This window comes from Neofelis nebulosa, chromosome 1 (assembly GCF_028018385.1).
Source record: "Neofelis nebulosa isolate mNeoNeb1 chromosome 1, mNeoNeb1.pri, whole genome shotgun sequence".
NCBI classification, from domain to species: domain Eukaryota; kingdom Metazoa; phylum Chordata; class Mammalia; order Carnivora; family Felidae; genus Neofelis; species Neofelis nebulosa.
Genome location: NC_080782.1, coordinates 100,821,985 through 100,845,028, shown reverse-complemented (window position 1 = coordinate 100,845,028; position 23,044 = coordinate 100,821,985). Strand labels below are relative to the sequence as shown.

Genomic DNA, 23,044 nt, shown 5'->3' with positions numbered 1-23,044 from the left:
TATGTCGCTGTCCGGTTTTCCCAACTGGGAAAGTTGCTAAAGAAACTCTTGCTAAAGAAACTCTTTTTTTCCATTGGATATTCTTTCCTGCTTCATCAAAGATTAGTTGGTCATAGGTTTGTGAGTCCATTTCTTGGTTCTCAATTCTGTTCCATTGATCTGTGTGCCTGTTTTTGTAGCAGTACCATACGGCAGCTTTGTAATACATCTTGAAGTCCAGAATTATGATGCCTCCAGCTTTGGTTTTGTTTTTCAACATTACTTTGGCTGTTTGGGTCTTTTCTGGTTTTAGAATGGTTTGTTCTAGCTCTGTGAAGAATGCTGGCGTTATTTTGATAGGAATTGCATTGAATGTGTAGATTGCTTTGGGTAGTATAGACACTTTAACAATATTTGTTCTTCCAAATCCATGAGTATGGAATGTTTTTCCATTTCTTTGTGTCTTCTATTTCTTTCATGAGCTTTCTATAGTTTTCAGCATAAAGATCCTGTACTTCTTTGGTTAGGTTCATTCCTAGGTATCTCATGGTTTTTCGTGCAATTGTAACTGGGATGGATTCCTTGATTTCTCTTTCTGCTGCTTTCATTATTGGTGTATAGAAATGCAACCAATCTCTGTACATTGATTTTATATCCTGCAACTTTGCTGAATTCACGTATCAGTTCTAGCAGTCTTTTGATGGGGGTCTTTCATGTTCTCCATATAGAGTATCATGTCATCTAGAAGAGTGAAAGTTTTGACTTCTTCCTTCCTGATCTGGATGCCTTTTATTTCTTTTTGTTGCCTGATAGCTAAGGCTAGGATTTCCAACACTATGCTGAAAAACAATGGTGAGAGTGGACATCCCTGTCATGTTCCTGGCCTTAGAGGGAAAGTTCTCAGTTTTTCCCTATTGAGGATATTAGCTGTGGGTCTTTTGTCTATGGCCTTTATGATCTCGAGGTATGTTCCTTCTGTCCCTACTTTGATGGCTTTCATCAAAAAAGGATGCTATAATTTGTCAAATGCTTTTTCTGAATCTATGGAGAGGATCATCTGGTACTTACCAGTTTTTTTCATTAATGTGATATATCACATTGGTTGATGTGCAGATATTGAACCAGCCCTGCAGCCCAAGAATAAATTCCACTGGATTGTGGTGAGCCATTCTTTTAATGTATTGTTGAATTTGATTTGCTACTATCTTGTTGAGAATTTTTGCATGCATTTTCATCAGGGAAATTGGTCTGTAATTCTCCTTTTTAGGGGGGTCTTTGGTTTTGGAATTAAGAGAATGCTGGCCTCATAGAATGAGTTTGGAAGTTTTCCTTTCCATTTCTATTTTTTGGAACAGCTTCAAAACAATAGGTATTAACTCTTCTTTGAATGTTTGGTAGAACTCCCTTGGGAAGCCATCCAGCTCTAGACTCTGGCTTGTTGGGAGAGTTTTGATTAATGATTCCAATTCTTTACTGCTTATGGGTCTGTTAAAATTTTCTACTTCCTCCTGTTTCAGTTTTGGCAGTTTGTAAGTTTCTAGGAATTTGTTTGTTTCTTCCAGACTGCCCGAATTGTTGGCATATAATTGCTTATAATATTCTCTTATTATTGTATTTATTTCTGCAGTGTTGGTTGTGATCTCTTCTCTTTCATTCGTCCACAGAAACTTCTTACTAGACATGTCTCCAGAAGTAAGGGAAACAAAAGCAAAAATGAACTATTGGGACCTCATCAAGATAAAAAGCTTCTGCACAGCCAAGGAAACAATCAACAGAAATAAAAGGCAGCCTATGGAATGGGAGAAGATATCTGCAAATGGCTTATCAGATACAAGGCTAGTATCCAAAATCTGTAATGAACTTATCAAACTCCACACCCAAAAAAAACAAATAATCCAGTGAAGAAATGGGCAAAAGACATCAACAGACACTTCTCCAAAGAAGACATCCAGATGACTAAGAGACACGGGAAAAAATGCTCAACATCATCAGAGAAAATACCTATCAAAACCACAATGAGCTACCATGTCACACCTGTTAAATGGCTTAATATTAACAACTCAGGAAACAAGAGATGTTGGCGAGGATGTGGCAGAAGGGGAATCCTTTTGCACTGCTGGTGGGAATGCAAAGTGGGGCAGCCACTCTGGAAAACAGCATGGGGGTTCTTCAAAAAATTAAAAATAGGGGCGCCTGGGTGGCGCAGTCGGTTAAGCGTCCGACTTCAGCCGGGTCACGATCTCGCGGTCTGTGAGTTCGAGCCCCGCGTCAGGCTCTGGGCTGATGGCTCGGAGCCTGGAGCCTGTTTCCGATTCTGTGTCTCCCTCTCTCTCTGCCCCTCCCCCGTTCATGCTCTGTCTCTCTCTGTCCCAAAAATAAATACAATTTTTTTTTGAAAAAAAAAAAATTAAAAATAAAACTACCCTATGACCCACCAAGTGCACTACTAGGTATTTAGCCAAGGATACAGAAATGCTGACTCAAAGGAGCACATACACCTTTCAAATGCACCCCAATGTTTACAGCAGCACTATCAACAATAGCCAAATGATGGAAAGAGCCCATATGCCCACTGACTGATGAATGGATAAAGAAGGTGTACACACACACACACACACACACACACACACAATGGAATACTACTCAGCAATGAAAAGAATGAAATCTTGCCATTTACAACAACGTAGATGGAACCAGAGTTTATTATGCTAAGCAAAATAAGTCAGATAAAGATAAATATCACATGGTATCACTCATATGTGGAATTTAAGAGACAAAACAGATGAACATGGGGAAGGGAAGCAAAAATAAGATAAAAACAGAGGGAGAGACAAACGATAAGAGACTCTCAAATACAGAGAACTGAGGACTGGTGGAGGGGTGCTGGGAGGGGGGAATGGGCCAAATGGGGGATGGGCATTAAGGAGGGCACTCGTTGAGATGACCCCTGGGTATTATATGTAACGGATGAATCACTAAATTCTACTCCTGAAACCATTGTTATACCATATGTTAACTAGGATTTAAATAAAATTTAAAAATAAAAATAACCCCCCCCCCAAAATAAGATGCACATCACTTAAAGAGAAAATTACTAAATGTTACTAGAGGGCATAAAATTAAAACAAAAGGATTATTAAACTCAACAGTGTAAAATCACCAATTATTCAGTAAATTCTATGCAATTTTTTTTTTTTTTTTAATTCTATGCAATTTAAAACAAATTCCCAACAAGTTTATTTTTTAGGAAAACTTTTCAAGAACTCGATCCCAAATTCAAAATGAAAGAACAAAGGGTTAAGAAAGGATATGGAAGAAAAGGAGGGGGAAAAAATTAAAATACTAGGGGGAAACACCCACCAGGAAAAAACCACACATACTTTAAAAACTTGGCAAATGATAGAGAAGGTATTACATCTCAGGGGGGAACAGATAAACTATCAAAATAGTAATGCTAGAACAAAAATCTATACAGAAGAAAATAAAAGTCAGATCTTGACCTCACATCAACACCATTCATATCATTAAATTCTAGATGGATTCTTAGACCTATTAAGAAAAGCAAAATGTTTAAAAGAAGACCTAACAGGAGGGCCCCTGCTGGCTCAGTCAGAAGAGCATGTGACTCTTGATCTTGGGATCACCAGTTTGAGTCCTACGCTGGGTGCAGAGATTAAATAAAACTTTTAAAAAATACAAAAGAAAAACAAATACAAAAGAAAACATAAGAGAATACCTCTGGGACATTACAGTGCTAAACAATTTCTCATGAGAGATTAAAAAAAAGTCACAATCCATAATGAAATATTATGATAAAGTTTAAAACTTTCATCAGCAACAATGCAACAGAACTTTCTACAATAATGGAAACGTCTTGGGGGCACCTGGATGGCTCAGCTGGTTGAGTGTTTGACTTGGGCTCAGGTCATGATCTCGTGGTTTGTGAGCTCGAGCCCTGCATCGAGCTCTGTACTGACAGCTCAAAGCCTGGAGCCTGCTTTGGATTCTGTGTCTCCCTCTCTCTCTGCCCCTCCCCGACTTGTACTCTCTCTCAAAAATAAATAAAAGTAAACATTAAAAAATGTTTTAAAAAAGTAATAATGGAAACGTCTTATGTCATCACCGTGAATACAGTAGCCACTACTAGTCCCATGAGGCTACTGAGGAACTGAATGTATAATCACATTTAACTTTAAATTGAAACTATATTTAATTTATATTAGTGACTGCTTTACTGGACATCATAGTTTTATATTAAAAACATACCATAAAGACAAAGATTAGGAGATCTTCAGAATAAAACAAAGGGTTAGTATTCTAAGCATATTTTAAATAAATCCTAAAATCGAATTAAAAAGATAAAATGATCCCAGAGAGAAATTGGTAGAGGCTACGAAAAGGTTATTCACACATAATGCAAACGGAAAGATCACTTAACAAGAGAAGGTAAACCTCACTAGCTGCCAAGGAAATGCAAGATGAAACAGTAAGACACCATTTTCACACCCATCAGATAATAACAGGCATCCAAAGAATAAGGAAAATGGAAACTCCCACACTCTGCTGGTGTGAGAACAATTTTGCAATAGTTAGTAAAGTTGGAAAGATGTGTTTTATGCTCCAATTCTACTTCTGGATATGTGCCCTAAAGACTTACACATATGCACAAGAAGTCATTTATAATATTCACTACAGGACTGTTTTTAAACAGGGGTGGGAGGTACAACCTAAGTGCCCATCACTAAGGGATACATGAATAAAATAGTATGTATACAGTAAAATACTATGCAGCAACTACAACAAACTACAGCTATATGGATCAACATTGATAAATGTATAAAAAAGATCAGTAAAAAAAGCAAGTGAGTATAGGTGCAAAATGATGTCATTTATATGAAGTTTTAAAAACATACTGGAGCACCTGGGAGGCTCAGTCAGTTAAGCGTCCGACTTCGGCTCAGGTCGTGATCTCACGGCTCGTGAATTTGAGCCGCACGTTGGGCTCTGTGCTGACAGCTCAGAGCCTGGAGCCTGCTTAGGATTCTGAGTCTTCCTCTCTCTCTCTCTCTCTCTCTGCTGCTCCTCCCATATTGATCGCTCTCACCCGCTCTCTCTCTCTCTCAAAAATAAATAACACATTTAAAAAAAAAAAAAAAAGAATCTCAGCTGCATATATTTTTTAAATAAATAAAATAAAATAGCAAACTAAATGATGCCTTATGGTGTTTATGGTCACAGATCTAAGTATGAAACTTAGAACAGAAAGGATATACACCAACTTCAGGAACACTATTATCACTGGGGAGAAAAGGAGAAAGGGGAATGGGATTACGGAGGAGTCCAAAGAGACCATCAACTGTATCTACAAGATTTTATTTACTTCTCCCTACAAGTTAATAAAAACAACAAGGCAAAACCTTACCAACTGTTAATCTGGATAATGGATACACTGACACTAGGATACTATTGTCTCATTTTTTTCCCTGTATATTTGAAAATGTTTCTCACATTTTCTGGTTTCAGTTTCTTCTATACCTATGAGAAAGAAGAGGCCAGAGAAAACAAGCACAAGAGGCCACAGTGATCATCTGTCTGAATTTAAATGACTAAAATAGTAGAGAATGCCTTACACAGTATGAGGTCCAAAAGGAGTACTTTACAAAGGGTGACTAGACTTGAAGGTCCCAGTTCAGATTTGTCTGGCCAGAGTCAGAAAGAGAACTCTCACACTAATGTCATTCAGCTAAATAATACAGAAGGTATGTGCCCACAAGAAAGAACATCTACCAACTAAGCAGCATTAGCTATTCCTTAACAAGTTTTGAAGACTTCTTCCTCTTACTGACATTCTAATTCATTCATTACTGACAGCACTAATTCATTCAGCCTTGCAATAACATTCTTTTAAAGCATAAGCTTTATAATATGGACCCTACAATTCCCCACAGATATTCCCCAATGCTAAATGTCTCCCAACTATTTTAACCTTCTTTGCCTCACAGAATCTTTTCACAGCCATTTATTCAGCACATTCATTCCATGCAAAGAACTAGACCGAGTGGTGTTACAAAAGACATATCCGTGGACTTTATGCACAACAAACTCAGCACCTAAACTGTTGTTAAAATAAAAACTTAGAAGAAATAGAAGATTAAGGTACTTAGAAGGTACTTAAGAAGTATAAGAACACTACATGTAAAGCATCACAAGACTTAGAGGAGGAAAGATAAATTTTTGTTGGGCAGCGATCAGGCAAGGCTTTCAGCCTGGGCCCTAACAAAGAGGCAGATTCTAGAAAACTCAAGATAATTAACTCTAGAGTTATTACGAATTTACTGATGTGGATGGGTACAAAATTAATACAAATCAGTATCTTTCATATTTATAACGACTAGTGAGAAGAAATAATGTAAGAAAACACAACATCTATAATAGCAACAAAAAAGATAAAATTCCTAAACATATACATTTTTTTCCTATGTTAGTTCTAAGAACTGTATGGAGAATATACATGCTAACTGGTTTGAACAAAATCCTACAGTTGTACATATTACACAATTATAATATGTTGGATAGAAGAAAACAGTCAATTCTCCATAAGCTAACATGTAAAGGTTTTGTTTTGTTTTGACATTTTTAAAAATTCTAATTCCAGGGTAGTGAACATACAGTGTTAAATCAGTTTCAGGCGTACGACAGTTGAATGTATAGATTCACTTGGGCTGCTTATCCATAATTTTGCTATTGTAAATAATGCTGCAATAAACACAGGGGTGCATATATTGCTTCCAATTAGTGTTTTAATAGCCTCTGGGTAAATACCCAGTAGTGTGATTACTAGATCATAAAGTAGTTCTATTTTTAATTTTTTGAATAACTCCATTCTGTTTCCACAGTTTGCATTCCCACCAACAGTGCAAGAGAGCTTCCCTTTCTTCACATCCTTGCCAAAATTGGTTGTTTCTGGATTTTAGCCACTCTGACAGGTAGGAGGTGGTACCTCATTGTGGTTTTGATTTGCATTTCCCTAATGATGACTGATGTTGACCATCTTTTTATGCGTCTGTTGTCCATCTGGACATCTTTGGAGAAATGTCTGTTCATGTCTTCTGCCCACTGTAAATTGGATCATTTGTTTTTTCCGTGTTGAGTTGTATCAGTTCTTTATATATTTTATATACTACGACCCTTCACCAAATATGTCATTTGGAAATATCTTTTCCCATTCTGCAGGCTGTCTTTTCATTCTCCTGTGTTATTTCCTTTGCTGTGCTGTGCAGCAACTTTTCATTTTGATGTAGCCCCAAAAGTTTATTTTTGCTTTTGTTTCCCCTGCCTCAGGAGACCTATCTTGAAGGATGTTGCTAAGATTGATGTCTGAGAAATTATTGCCTGTGTCCTTTTCTAGGATATTTATGGTTTCAGTTCTCACATTTAGGTCCTTGATCCATTTTGGGAGTATGGTGTATAAAGGGTCCAGTTCCATTCTTTTGCATGAGCTGTCCAGTTTTCCTAACACCACTTGTTGAAGAGAGTTTTTTCCCCATTGCACATTCTTGCCTCCTTTGTCAAAGATTAACTGACCATATAATTATGTGTTTATTTTTGGGCTTTCTATTTGATCTACAGGTCTGTTTTTGTGCCAGTACCATACTGTATTGGTTACTACAGCTTTATAGTATATTTTGATATCTGGGACTGTGATACCTCCAGCTTTACTTTTCCTTTTTAAGGTTGCTGTGACTATCGGACGACTTTCATGGTTCCATACAAATTTTACAATTGCCTGTTTTAGTCATGTGAAAAATGCTATTGGTATTTTGATAAGGATTGCATTTAAATCTGTAGATTGCTTTAGGTAGTATGGACATTTTAACAATATTTCTTCTTCCTGTCCATGAGCATGGAATGTCTTTCCATTTCTTTGTGTTGTCTTCAATTTCTTTCATCAGTGTTTTATAGTTTTCAGAGTGCAGATATTTCACCTCTTTGGTTAGGTTTATTCCTAGGTATTTTATTATTTTTGGTGCCATTGTAAATGGGATTATTTTCTTAATTTCTCTTTCTGCTGCTTCCTTATTAGTGTATAGAATTGCAACAGACTTCTGCAAACTGATTTTGTATCCTGCAACTTTACTGAATTCATTTATTAGTTCTAATAGTTTTGGTGTGTTTTTTTTGTTTTTGTTTTTGTTTTTTTTTTAAGATTTTACTTTTAAGTAATCTCTACACCCATCATGAGGCCCAAACTTACAACCCCCGAGATCAAAAGTCATAGGCTCCACTGACTGAGCAGGCAGGCACCCCTATCAATTCTAACAGTTTTTTGGGGAGTCTTTAGGGGCTAATCTGTAAATATAAAAGTAATCCCAATAACATCCCAACAGAATTTTGTTTTTCATCTAGTAAACAGATTCTCAAGTCCACACAGGGAAACAAATAAGCAAGGTCAGACATATTAAATGGGGGAGACTAGTCTTTTTAGATGTTCAAAAGCTAAAATAAATATAACAGTGAGGTAATGGAACTTAAAAGATAACAGAAATGAATAAGCAAATAAGAAATCTAGGGGCGCCTGGGTGGCGCAGTCGGTTAAGCGTCCGACTTCAGCCAGGTCACGATCTCGCGGTCCGTGAGTTCGAGCCCCGCGTCAGGCTCTGGGCTGATGGCTCAGAGCCTGGAGCCTGTTTCCGATTCTGTGTCTCCCTCTCTCTCTGCCCCTCCCCCGTTCATGCTCTGTCTCTCTCTGTCCCAAAAATAAAAATAAAAAACGTTGAAAAAAAAAATTAAAAAAAAAAAAAAAAGAAATCTACACAAATATATATACACACAAAAATTTAACATATGCTATACATGAAAACTTAGTGAACTTTTTGTTAAAGGGACAGGTAATAAATATTTTAAGCTTACAGGCAATATGGGCACTGTCATATTGTCAATATGGGCACTAACCAATTCTGATGTTTTAGTGCAAAAGAAGCCATAGACATTATGTAAATGAAAGAACATGGCTGTGTTCCAATAAAACTTTATTTCTAAAGACAATTAGCAGGTCAATGGACCACTGTCTGCTAACCTGATACAGACATAAATGCCAAACACTGCAAAAAAATACATTATTCAATAAATGAGACTAGAACAACCACATACCTGTCACGTAAAATAAAGTCGGATCTATACCTCACACGGTACCCAGGATAAATTCCAAATGAATAAAAGATACAGGAGACTTTATTTAATCCATGTCTTTAGGAATGGGTACATGCTATAGTATTGTGTAAATCAGCTCCTCATAGTTAGCTAATCATCTACTCTAGCTTGCCCATCCATACTTGGCACTCATTACCTATATGCAGAATGAAAATTATCTTTCTAAAGCTTACAATGTCAAACACTATAATATTTCCTATATCATTAAAAATATTCATGGGGGCGCCTGGGTGGCTCAGTCGGTTAAGCGGCCGACTTCGGCTCAGGTCATGATCTCGCGGTCTGTGAGTTTGAGCCCCGCATCGGGCTCTGGGCTGACAGCTCAGAGCCTGGAGCCTGTTTCAGATTCTGTGTCTCCCTCTCTCTGACCCTCCCCCGTTCATGCTTTGTCTCTCTCTGGCTCAAAAATAAACGTTAAGGGGCGCCTGGGTGGCGCAGTCGGTTAAGCGTCCGACTTCAGCCAGGTCACGATCTCGCGGTCCGTGAGTTCGAGCCCCGCGTCAGGCTCTGGGCCGATGGCTCGGAGCCTGGAGCCTGTTTCCGATTCTGTGTCTCCCTCTCTCTCTGCCCCTCCCCCGTTCATGCTCTGTCTCTCTCTGTCCCAAAAATAAAAAATAAAAAATAAAAAAAAAAAATAAACGTTAAAAAAAAAAATTTTAAAAAAAATATTCATGGAAACAAGTGAAGATCATCAAAAATATTGGACACGGAGCATCATGAAGGAACTACTAATTACATTGAAAGAGAAAACCAAGTGGAAATCCAAGTTCTTCAAATTTAATAAGCATGCTACAAGATAGACAGGAAGACCAAGAAATAGACAATGGAGATGCCACTTAGTCTAAAATTTTCTATTTTCAATGTACTCCTTTATTTTCACATTTCAAAGAGTCTTATTCACAAAATTATACAAATGACATCAACAAAATATTATTAGGCAATTTCTGCCTAAAGTGAAGGATAACTAAAGCTCCATAAGACTTTTTGCAAAAATAGACATGCACCTATAATTCATTTGGTATTCAATTTATCATAATCAAGGCATTATTCATAACGATGAAAAAGTGGAAACAACCCAAAAGCCCATCAACGGATGATGGATAAACAAAATGTGGCATATCCATAAAATGGACTATTATTCATCCAAACAAATTAACCATGGGGCGCCTGGGTGGCTCAGTCGGTTGAGCGCCGACTTCAGCTCAGGTCACGATCTTGCGGTCCGTGAGTTCGAGCCCCGTATCGGGCCCCTGTGCTGACAGCTCAGAGCCCGGAGCCTGTTTCAATTCTGTGTCTCCCTCTCTCTGACCCTCCCCATTCATGCTCTGTCTCTCTCTGTCTCAAAAATAAATAAACGTTGGGGCGCCTGGGTGGCGCAGTCGGTTAAGCGTCCGACTTCAGCCAGGTCACGATCTCGCGGTCCGTGAGTTCGAGCTCCGCGTCAGGCTCTGGGCTGATGGCTCGGAGCCTGGAGCCTGTTTCCGATTCTGTGTCTCCCTCTCTCTCTGCCCCTCCCCCGTTCATGCTCTGTCTCTCTCTGTCCCAAAAATAAATAAAAAATGTTAAAAAAAATAAAAATAAAAAATAAATAAATAAATAAATAAACGTTAAAAAAAAAAATTAAAAAAAAACAAAAAACAAAAAACAAATTAACCACTGACTCATGCTACGCCATGGATGAACCTTAAAAAATTTTAAGCACAATAAGCCAGACACAAAGGGCTTATAATATAATCATATCCCATGATTACATTTGTATGAAATGTCCAGAATAGGTAAATCCATAGAGAACGAAAATGGATTAGTGGTTGCTAGGGATGAAGGAATGGAGGAATGAAGAGTGACCACTAACTGGTGCAGGGGTTTTTTTTTGGAATAATGAGAATGTTCTGGAATTAGATAGTGGTTATGGTTGTACAGCTATGACTATAATAAAAGCCACTGAATTGTACATTTTAAGAGGATGAATTTTACGGTATGTGAATTATATTTCAACTTTTTAAAAAAGCTCCCACACTTCCAAAAAGCCATTACATGAAATAAGGACATATTTGTAAAATGAAGCCCTACGGAGCCAAAGAATCCAAATTTATTTAATACTTACTCATATATGCACATTTACAATATTCTGCAGAAACAACTCAGAAGTGACACTGAGACAAGCTTAACATTTTTTAACTTAATTTACCTGTGTACATTAGAGAGGAGAGTGGATACCGCAAGCCAAGTGCATCTTCTGTAAAGGAATCAACAAAGTCCTCCAGCATTTGAAGACCAAAATCTTTGCCTCGATACTTCTTTCTTACAAACATTGTATCAAGGACTGGCAGTTGGTAGCTTTGGGTAAGAAATGAGGCACATACACTTCCTGTAGTCATAAAACAGAAACCCAACAATTTTTCACATTAAAAGGCCAAATATGTACATACATTTAAAGAACATGAGTCAACAGTCTTTCTAGAAATGGTTAGTTTACTACATCAAGAAGAATGTTAAATAAATGGATCAATTTCATAATATAAAATCCTTTCCAGCTGCTATTACACATCAAAAAGTATATATGTGATAATGAGAAGAGCTATGTATTTTGTTTGCCAACAGTATCACCTAACACAAGTAACTATTCTTTCTCATTTTATGAGCTATATACTAGAATATGCATCTCTGTAGACTTGCACAACTTTAAAACTCATCAACTGGGACGCCTGGGTGGCTCAGTCGGTTGAGCGTCCGACTTCGGCTCAGGTCATGATCTCAGGGTTTGTGAGTTCGAGCCCCGCGTTGGGCTCTGTGCTGACAGCTCGGAGCCTGGAGCCTGCTTCGGATTCTGTGTCTCCCTCTCTCTGGCCCTTCCCCGTTCATGCTCTGTCTCTCTCTCTCTCTCTCTCTCTCAAAAATAAACATTCAAAAAAATTTTTTAAAAAAATCATCAATTACTACATTTTAGAACTGAAAGAGTATTTGATGGCTGCATATAGGTTATAATACACAAAGTATCTCATTGCAGCTATGGTCCCTGAACACCCATCTTTTCCCTTTTTCTCTAGTGAGTACAGTCTCATTTTTGTCTACTTCATGATGGCAAAGAAGCAAATTAGTTCTCCAGATTTTTAAAGACTATAGATTAGGACTAAATAGAAACATTGGTCTTAGAAATGGCTATGTTAGCAATCTTTTTGCTGGGAGTCTATTTTTTAAAATACCCTGTATGTTTAAGGTTAAACAGGATAAATAATTTATAGTAACTAAATATGCCTCTTATTACACAGGTATACTGGTTTGTCTTTTAAGAACCCTGATTTGTGTTCTGACCCTCTAATTAGATGTGTTAGCACCTTAACACATTTTAAGACAGTACATAAGTTGTGGGCATCATGGTAGGGTATCCCACACTTATCTATATTAATTTTAGAATTAGTTCATATTTATCAGTCAATATTCTACTCTTTTTGTGCCATAAATAAAATAACTTACTGTTCTCAGATTATTCATGTTATTTGAGATAAATTCCAATAATGCAGTTCAAGGAGGAAACAAAATTTCAGGTAACAAACAACTTACAAATTGACTTTCACCAATCTTATCATTTGATGAACTGGTCAATATAACAAGATTTTTTATTAGTTGAACCAAATAATTTGAATTACTTATGATTAAATTGGAGAATTTCAGTAACAGTCTCCAAGACTATCAACTAATTTAAGTTTACAATAGGAAATTCACATTACTTGGATCCTAACTGCCAACATTTGGTTAGGGTATATCTATGGGTTAAAAGGTCTTAAATAATGACTATAGTTAACAATACTGTGTACTTGAAATTTGCTATGAAGAAGTTAAATGTTATCACTATACAAAAAAAAAGAGAAAATGGTAACAATGTGCAGCAATATATGTTAATTAGCTTGATTTTGGTGACTCACAATGTATACATATATCATCAAGTCGTACACTTTAAGTATGTACCACTTTTAATTGTCAATTTTACTCACAAAGCTGAAATATACAAATTACCTGTAAAAGTCTAACAGGTAGTCTCAGCAACAAGCTATTTTGACCATAATCAACTTATATATAATACCTTGAAATCAGAGTTTTTTATAATATAACTGCTAATAGTGATTCTGAAATCAAAAGAGACATTACACTTCATAAGCACTAGTAGTTCAAAGGACAAAGAAAAAATGAGAAGTAAAAGCACTATCTGGTTCTAATTCTCAATATGGAGCCTGAGGATTTATGGCCATTCACTACTGTACAAGTTTCAGGTTCCTTACAGAAAAATCATAATTTCATGACAGAAATTTTCCACAAATTGATTTTTTTTGTTTCACACAAACATTTCTTCGAGTAGAGAAGAGGTAAATTCCAGCATCTTCAAGTGTTAAAGTTTATGGAATTAGTGTCCATAAAGTTTAAAATTCTTCTATTTATTTACCACATAGATGCTCCTTGCAAAAAAAAAAAAAAACCATGCAGATTCTCTTCCTTTACTTAAATATTTATACAGTTGACCCTTGAACAACTTGGGAGTCAGGGGCACTGACCCCTGAGCAGCTGAAAATCCACCTGCCACTAATAGCCTACTATTGACTGGAAGCCTTACTAATACCAAACAGTCCATTCACATCCATTTTGTATGTTATATGTATTACATACTATATTTTTCCAATACAGGAAGCTAGAGAAAAGAAAATGTTAAGAAAGTCACAAGAAAGAGAAAATACATTTACAGTACTGTACTGTATTTATTGAAAAAAATGCATATACAGTGGAGTCATACGGTTCAAACCTATGTTGTTCAAGGGTCAACTGTACTTTGTATACAGGTTCTACTCGATTATCTAGTAAAGCAAAACCACAACCTGCTAACTTAGATGAAAGATGAAGTTTCATTAAATTTACTAACTGAAATTAAATTAAATTTAGCATTGCACATGGTAGACTGAATACTTATAATCCTCAAAGTTTCAACTTGACCACCTTCTTCCATATATTCTCTGGGAAATCTCACCTACTCCCAAGGCTTCTACCATCTATCCAAATGATGATGATCACTCATCTTTAATTTCTTTAATACATGAGACTTTTCCAACATTAAGAATGGAAGTGCGCACATAAATGTAAATATAACAAAAATCATATGATTAGTTCAATAAACAGGAAAAAGAAAAACATCTGACAAAACCCAACACCTTTCATGATAAAAATACTCAATCTCCTAAACCTCATAAACCTCATAAAGGGTCTATGAAAAACCCACAGCTAACATCACACTTAATGATGAAAGACTGGACGGTTTCTCCTAAGATCAGGAATAAAACAAAACTTCATTCTCACTGCTTCTATTCAAAACTGTACTAGAGGTTCAAATTAAGCAAGAAAAGCAAACAAAAGACAGCTAGCCTGAAAAGAAGTAGAGCTACATTTTCAGATGACATGATTTTGTATATAGAAAATCTTAAGGAATCCACAAAAAAATTATTAAAACTGATAAAAGGCACATCAGCAAGGATGCAGGACACAAGGTCAATATACATTCAATTATAGGGGCGCCTGGGTGGCTCAGTCAGTTAAGCGTCCGACTTCAGCTCAGGTCATGATCTCACAGTCTGTGAGTTCGAGCCCCACATCAGGCTCTGTGCTGACAGCTCAGAGCCTGGAGCCTGTTTCGGATTCTGTGTCTCCCTCTCTCTGTGACCCTCCCCTGTTCATGCTCTGTCTCTCTCTGTCTCAAAAATAAATAAATGTTAAAAAAAATTTTTTTTAAATATATATATATATATATATATATATATATATACATATATACATTCAATTATATTTCTATATACCAGCAATGAACAATTTGAAAATGAAATTAAATAAAACAATTTACCACAGCATTAACAAATAATAAAATTCTTACAAATAAACAACAAAAAAACTGCAAAGCTTAATATGCTTACTGAAAACTGCAAACATTGTTAAAAGAAATTAAAGAACATCTAAATAAATGAAAAGACATCCATGTTCTTGGATCAGAGGACTTATAATTATTAAATGTCAATATATTCCCCCAAATTGACCTAAAAATTGACAATTCTCAGCTACATTTTTTTGCAGAAATTGTCATGGTCTGGGGCACCTGGAGGGCTCAGTCGGTTAAGCATGGATTCCTGATTTCAGCTCAGGTCATGATCTCACAAACAGAGCACAGAGTAGCACAGAGCCTGCTGGGGAATCTCTCCCTTTCTCTCTCTCTGCCCCTCCCCACTTGCTCATGCTGTTTCTCTAAATAAATAAATAAATAAACAAACAAACAAACAAACTTAAAAAAAAAAAGAAAAGAAACTGACAAGGTGATCCTAAATTCATATGAATTGAAAAGGACCTCAAAAAGCAAAAACAATCTTAATGAAAAACAAAGTTGGAGGATTCACACTTGCCATTTTCAATCTTATAAAGCTGCAGTAATCAAGACAGTATGGTACTGGCACATGAACAGATACAGAGATCAGTGGAATAGAACTGAGGGTCCAGAAACAAGACTTCATATTTATAGTCAAATCATTTTTGACAGGGGCTCCAGCTCAACTCTACGGAAAAAGAATAGCCTTTCCAATGAATAGTCCTGGGATGACAAGATATTCACCTATGCAAAAAAAAAAAAAAAAAAAAAAGAAAAAAAGAAAAAAAAAAACATGTTGGACTCCTTTCCTCACAACTTATAAGCAAATTAAATGCAAAAGGATTATCAATCTAAATATAAGAGCTAAAACTATAAAGCTTTAGAGGAAAAGATAGCAATATATCTTTATCACCTTGGATTACACAAAGCTTTCTTAGATAAATACCAAAAGCAAAAGTGACAAAGAAAAAGAAGATAAATTGTATTTCATCAAAATTTAAAAATTCTTTGCTTGAAAGGACACCATCAAGAAAGTGAAAGACAACCCCAAAATAGGAAAAAATATTTCCGTATTATATATCCCAGAAAAGAATTGTATATCAAATTGATAAAGAATGCTTATTAACTCAATAATAAAAAGACAAACAAAATTGTATTTTAAAATGGGCTAAGGACTGGAGCACGCCTTGGTAGCTCAGTCACTTAAGTATGTGACATCGGCTCAGGTCATGATCTTGCAGTTCGTGGGTTTGAGCCCTGCATCGGGCTCTGTGCTGACAGCTCAGAGCCTGGAGCCTGCTTTGGATTCTGTGTCTCCCTCTCTCTCTGCCCCTCCCCTGGCTCATGTTCTCCCTCGTCCCTCCCTCCCTCTATCTCTCCCTCTCTCAAAAATAAATAAACATTAAAAAAAATCTTTTCAAATAGGCTAAGGATTTAAATACACACTTCTCCAAAGAAGACATACAAATGGCTGACAGGTATATGAAAAAACATTCAATGTCACTCATCATTGGGGATACTCACATCAAAACAATAAAGAAGTTATCACTTCACACCTGTCAGAATGACTATTACCAAAACAAAACAAAACAAAACAAAAAGACATCAAGTGTTGGTGACGGAAAACTGGAACCCTTGTACACTGTTGATCATAATACAAAATGGTGCAGCCGCAATGGAAACACTATAGAAGTTCTTCAAAAAATCAAAAATATAACTACCATATCATCCAGCAATGGCACTTCTGAGTATTTATCTAAAAGAATTGAAATCAGGATCTCAAAGAGATATCAGTAATCCCATGTTCATTTCAGCACTATTCAAAATAGCCAAGATGGTATGACAACCTGAATGTCCACTAATGATGGGTGAGTCAATAAAGAAAATGCGATATACACATATAATGGAATAATATTCAGCCTTTTAAAGAATAAATCTTGTAGAGCACCTGGGTGGCTCAATCAGTTAAGCGTCTGACTTCAGCTCAGGTCATGATCTTGCTGTTCCTGAGTCAGAGCCCCACATCAGGATCCTCTATTCCACTTCAGATCCTGTTTCCTTCTCTGTTTACCCCTCCCCTGATGGTGTGCACACGCACACACACGCTCTCTCACTCTCTCAAAAATAAATAATGTAAAAAAATAAAAAATAAATCTTGTGATATATGACAACATGAATGAACCTTGAGGACATCATGCTAAATGAAATAAGCCAGCCACAGAAGTAAAAATACCGTGTGACTCCAACCATAAGAGGTATCTAAAAGAGTCAAACTCTTAAAGCAGAAAACAGTAGTCACCAAGGCAGGAGAGATGGAAATGGCGAGTTGCCAAACAATGGGTTCAAAGCTTCATTAATATAAGCTCAATAAATTCTATCGATCCTCTGTATAACATTATTCCTATAGGTAATAATACATCCTACACTTAAAAATCTGTTAAGAGTATCTTGTGTTCTTAAGCCAATAAAGTAAGGATTTAAAAAAGCTTTTTCAAGATAAATAATGCACATAGAAAGTAGATTAGTGGTTTCCAGGGACTGTTAGGTGAAGAAAATGAGTGACTGCTAATGATCACAGGCATTCATTTTGAAGTGATGAAAATGTTTTGGAATTAGATAGTGGTGATGGTTGCACAACTTTGTGAATACATAAAAATCACTTTAAAAAGAGTAAATTCCTTGGGGAGCCTGGGTAGCTCAGTCGGCTGAGCATCCCACTTGGGCTTAGATCATGATCTTGTGGTTTCTGAGTTCAAGCTTCACATCAGGCTCACTGCTGTTGGTGCAAAGCCTGCTTAGGATCCTCCGTCCCCCTCTCTCTGCCCCGCTCCCCCCTTGAACTCCCCCAAAAATAAATATCTAAAAAAGTTTTTTTTAAAGAGTGAATTTCATGATATGTGAATCTCTAAATTAACTAATGTGAAAGAAACCTGACTAAAACAAAAATGTACATAATGTAATGATTCCATTTTATGAAATTCCAGAAAAAGCAAGCTAATCTATACTAATAGATAGTTTGCTTGGGGATTCATAGCGGGCAGAGGGATGGTTACCAAGAAACACAAACAAACTTTTGGGGATAATGGATATGGTTATTATTTTGATTGTGGTTAATAGTTTCACAGCTTGTATACATATATCAAAACACAATAAATTATCAATTTTAAATACTAGCAATTTTTGCATGTCAGTTATACCACAATAAAGCTGAAGGGGGAAAAACACACACACACACACACACACACACACACACAAAGACAACCCAATCTACAAATGGTTGCGTAAAGGATCTAAAAAGACATTTTTCCAGAGAAGACATATATACATGAAATGGCCAATAAACACATGAAAAGACACTCAAAATTCTTAGCCATTAAGGAAATACAATTCAGAATTATAATGCCATGCCACTTCATACCTATTAAACTAACTAAAATGAGAAAGATAGATAAAAATAAGTATTGGTGAGGATGTGGAGAAACGTGGTATATTGTTGGTGGGAACGTAAAATGGTACAATCGCTTTGGAAAACCATTTGGCAGCTCCTCAAAAGGCTAACCTTAGAGTTACCATATGATCCTGCAATTCCACTCCTAGGTATATACCCAGGAGAAATAAAAACACATCCACACAAAAACCTACACACAAATCTTCACAACAGCATTATTTATAATAACCAAAAAGTGGCAACAACTCAAAAGTCCATCAAATGATGAAAGACAATATTGGTACATCCATAGAAGGGCACAGTATTTGTCCCTAAAAAGGAATGAAGTGGTGATAACATTAACACGCTGCAACATGGACGAAACTTGAATAGTACTCTAAGCCAAAGAAGTCAGACACAAAAAACTACTGTGTCTGATTATATTATTGTAGGACTCCATTTATATGTCCAAAATAGACAAATTTAGAGAGACAGAAATCTAGAGACAGACTAGTGGGTGACTAAGGCCAGACGCTGAGGGAGTTTAAAGTGACTGCCAATGAGTACAAGGTTTCCTTTTGGAGATGACCCAAGTGATCTAAATTTGGTTAGGGTGATACTTGTACAGTTTGGTGAACCTACTGAAAAAGAAACTGAATTGCATAATTTACATAGGTGAATTGTATGAAATGTGAATACTACCTCAATAAAGCTATTAAAATTTAAACAAAACAGAATAATAATTTATACCTGTGATTCCAATAAATGATTTTTAATCAGATTTTTCATGGAAACTCCCCAAAGCTGATCTTCCCTTACCAACTCTTCAGTAAACCTCATCACCACCCACCCAGCTACTCATAGCAAAAAGTCTATAATTCATCCTTAACTCATTTCCTTCATAGCCCATGTACAATCCATCAGAAATCCTGCAGCAGTAATTTCATAATTTATCTCAAATATGATGACTTCTACCACATCTCCCTTGTCCAAGCCACCATCAGCTCTCACCAGGGCCTCTGTGCAACAGCCTCTTAACGAACTAAACTCAACCCCGGCATCTCCTCTCCTGGTTTTTCATACAATAGAGTTAATTATTTATTTTAAACAAAACTCAGATCGCATTGCACCCATGTTCAAAACCCTTCAATGGACTCTCATTACCAGAAGAAATTCAAACTCTTTCCTTGGCCTACAAGACAATTTAAGATATGGACCTGCCTCTCTCTATCCCCATATCACTCACTCCCTCTACTATAGCGACTGGCCTTCTTGCTCTATCTGAAACACCCTAAACTTGCTTCTGCCTCAGGGCTTCTACGTTTCAGTTCTTTGCCTGAAAACCTCTTCACCTGAAACATCACGTATCTAATCATCACTTACTTCCTTCAGAGATGCGTATGTGGACCTTTCTATTTAAAACAGTACCTCCCACACACACTCCGTTCTTTTGTCTACTTTAGTTTTCTTCACAGCATTGTCCACTTGTCTCTGTTCATTGCTAACTCCTCTAAAATCTAAGTTTCACAAGGAGAATTTTTACAATTTTTACTCTCTCATTATCTCCTTGCTCTTTCTCCTAATCACCTTCTTCCCCCTTTCCTTCCTCCCCTATCTATATAACACTTAGAAATAATTTTTAAAAGATGAATAACATTTGACAGTATCATTCAGGGTCTATGCGTCAAATTCAAGAACAGATATTCTGCCCCAACTGAGTGGCTTTCTGTTCTCATGGAATCACCATTTCTTCTTTGTCCACCAGGAATATGTCTTCCCTCACCTTCATAAAAACTGGTTTAATGTCTCATGAAGGCATCAGTGTGTGACTGTCTCCAGAGAATGCATGCATAAAGTGAATTCTTTTTTTTATTAAAAAATGTTTTTACTGTTTATTTCTGCAAGAGAGAGAGACAGAGCACAAGCAGGGGAGGGGCAGAGAGACAGGTAGACACAGAATCCGAAGCAGGCACCAGGCTCTGACTGTCAGCACAGAGCTCAACGCAGGGCTCAAACTCATGAACTAGGAGATCGTGACCTGAGCTGAAGTTGGACGCGCAACCAAATGAGCCACCCAGGCGCCCCTGAAGTGAATTCTAAACAAACAATGTGATTATATCTACATGAGAGATCTTGTCATACACCACTAGTCAAGTCTCCTTATCACAGTCTTATCACAGCATAAATGCTCTATAAATCAGTTTCAGTAACATTAGCTGTTTTAACAAACCAATATGGAAAGCTTAACGTAAGACTTATTTTTGCTTAAGTAGCAGTCCCACATAGGTGTTAATGCAGAGTGGTTGGTTTTCTGATGCACAACCATCCAAGAAATGTTTCAGTCACCTATTGCTGCCCGACAAACCATCCCAAAATGTACTGGCTTAAAACAAAAACTTGCTTCATTTATCACAACTCTCACATGGTATCAGATGGGGCAATGAAACAGCTCAAAGTCCAAATGGCTTCACTCCCACAAGATACAGTGTATTAGCTTCTGAACTACAAGCGCAGCTGGGCTTACCAGCTGGGAGCCTCATTTCTCCTCAACGCAGCTGTTTGGACTTCCTCACCACATGGCAGTCTCGAAGCGGTCATATTTCTGACATAGCAACTTAGCTTCTAACAGTACAAACTTCCAGGCTTTAAGGTTTAGCACAGCGTCACTTGTGCTGCCTTCTACTGGTAAACCATGTCACAAGGCCAGCTCAGATTCAAGCAAGCTACACAAGCACATAAATACTGGAAACTGGGGGGGCGCCTGGGTGGCTCAGTCGGTTAAGCGTCCGACTTCGGCTCAGGTCACGATCTTGCGGTCCGCGGGTTCGAGCCCCGCGTCGGGCTCTGGGCTGATGGCTCAGAGCCTGGAGCCTGCTTCCTATTCTGTGTTTCCCTCTCTCTCTGCCCCTCCCCCGTTCATGCTGTGTCTCTCTCTGTCTGAAAAATAAATAAACGTTAAAAAAAAAAATTTTTTTTTTAAATACTGGAAACTGGGTAAACTGGACTACCACAGGAACTCACGTTCCCTTCTATCTTGTGGCTTCCCCACAGATGGAGAAAAGCAGTGCATCTTAACCACTTTGCTCTGTCACACATATCATTTTTCATCACTTTGGGAACAACTAGTCACACAGCCCCACCTAGCTTAGCCTCAAAAGTGAGTGGAAAATATAATTCCTGACTGTGCAGCTATTGGCCAATGACTAGAATAAAGAAGATGAAGCACAAATATTTAGTGGACAGTTGGCAGCTTCTGCTAACTTTCCCCTTTCTCTTATCTCCCACTAGATTAACATTTCCTTTTTAACTGTCAGGAAATCAATGAGCACATCTCAACAGATACTACCTTCCCCAGGCAGATTCCCTCCACAGTTATGTTTGTTTACTTCACGCTGCTTCCAGTAACTTATATCCTCACACCAATATTCATAAACACACACTCACTTTACACAAGCATTATGACTGATCTCATCTTTGTTTTAAAATGACACTGATTTCTGGGGCACCTGGCTGGCTCATTCGCTGGAGCATGCGACTCCTGATCTCAGGGTTGAGTTTGAGCCCCACAATGGAGGCAGAGATTACTTATCACAAAATCATAAAATCATGCATCTACAAATACACTCATGCATAGATATTAAGCAGAATTGCACTGCCTTCTGTCAAAATCCACACCTCCCCCATGCGATCAAACTTCTATTTCTAACTATCTCTTAGAAGTCCCATTGGATCATTGAACTTTACATGTCAAAAGTGAACTCAAATATTACCAAATCCACTCCTCCTTCCGTACTCCCATCTTAACATCTTCCCACCTGAGCACCCAAGCCAAAACCCACGGAAATCATCACTGGTTCCTCCCCTCCCCTTTGACATACAGACTGGAGTCATCATACTCTGTCCACCCAAAAATCTCCCTCAAATCTGTTTCCTTCTCTATTCCTATTCCCGCATCCCTAATGTCAGTCCTTCTTTCTCCTGGACCACTAAAATAGCTCCCAATTAACTGACTTCCCTGATTTCAGAATACAATTTCCCTACCCAATCACCAAGTCCTACAAAAATTATCTCACTAAAATATTTAATCATGTTACCCTTACATAAAATCAATAGCTTCTTTGCCAACAAAATGCCAAACTTTAGTATGGCATTTAAGACCTTTCACAAGGGGACCTCCATCTTTACCTCTCACCCACTTAACCCTCCCTACCCTTTAGTCCCACCAGCTTATCCAGGATGGCGTCCCAAATACACCTTCAATTTTCATGACTCTGTGCCTTCTTTCATGTATTTATATCCCATTTATAAGTTTACTAAGAAGTTCTTGCCCTTCGCCCCTTCTCTGCCTACTAAAAGCCACTTTTAATTGTTACTTCCTCAGTGACACCTTCCTCTAGGCAAAATTTGCTGCTCCACTCTTCAGTGACTCCTGTTTGATAACTCGAATACAGCACTTACCAAACTAAATTATAAGTAGCTGTTTAATGACTATAGTTTTCTGTCTCATCCACTAGATTTTTGGTGCTTTGAAGGCAGAG

At 37.3% G+C, this 23,044-nt stretch overlaps 1 protein-coding gene and 1 long non-coding RNA gene across 8 annotated transcripts in view; both read right to left on the bottom strand.

Annotated features, from left to right (window-relative positions):
• The window catches only part of FAM169A (family with sequence similarity 169 member A), a 97,345-nt gene that overhangs the window by 18,644 nt on the left and 55,657 nt on the right, over positions 1–23,044 (bottom strand). For all 7 annotated transcript variants that reach the window (XM_058729608.1, XM_058729598.1, XM_058729632.1 and 4 more), the window contains one exon: positions 11,378–11,557. In XM_058729608.1, coding sequence (XP_058585591.1) covers positions 11,378–11,557 — 180 coding nt within the window. The remainder of the gene's footprint in view (positions 1–11,377; positions 11,558–23,044) is intronic.
• Positions 442–2,596, bottom strand: LOC131511734 (uncharacterized). The gene is made up of 2 exons (XR_009261703.1): positions 2,403–2,596; positions 442–2,172 (listed from the first exon to the last, which is right to left on the bottom strand). It is a non-coding gene; the product is annotated as an uncharacterized LOC131511734 (long non-coding RNA).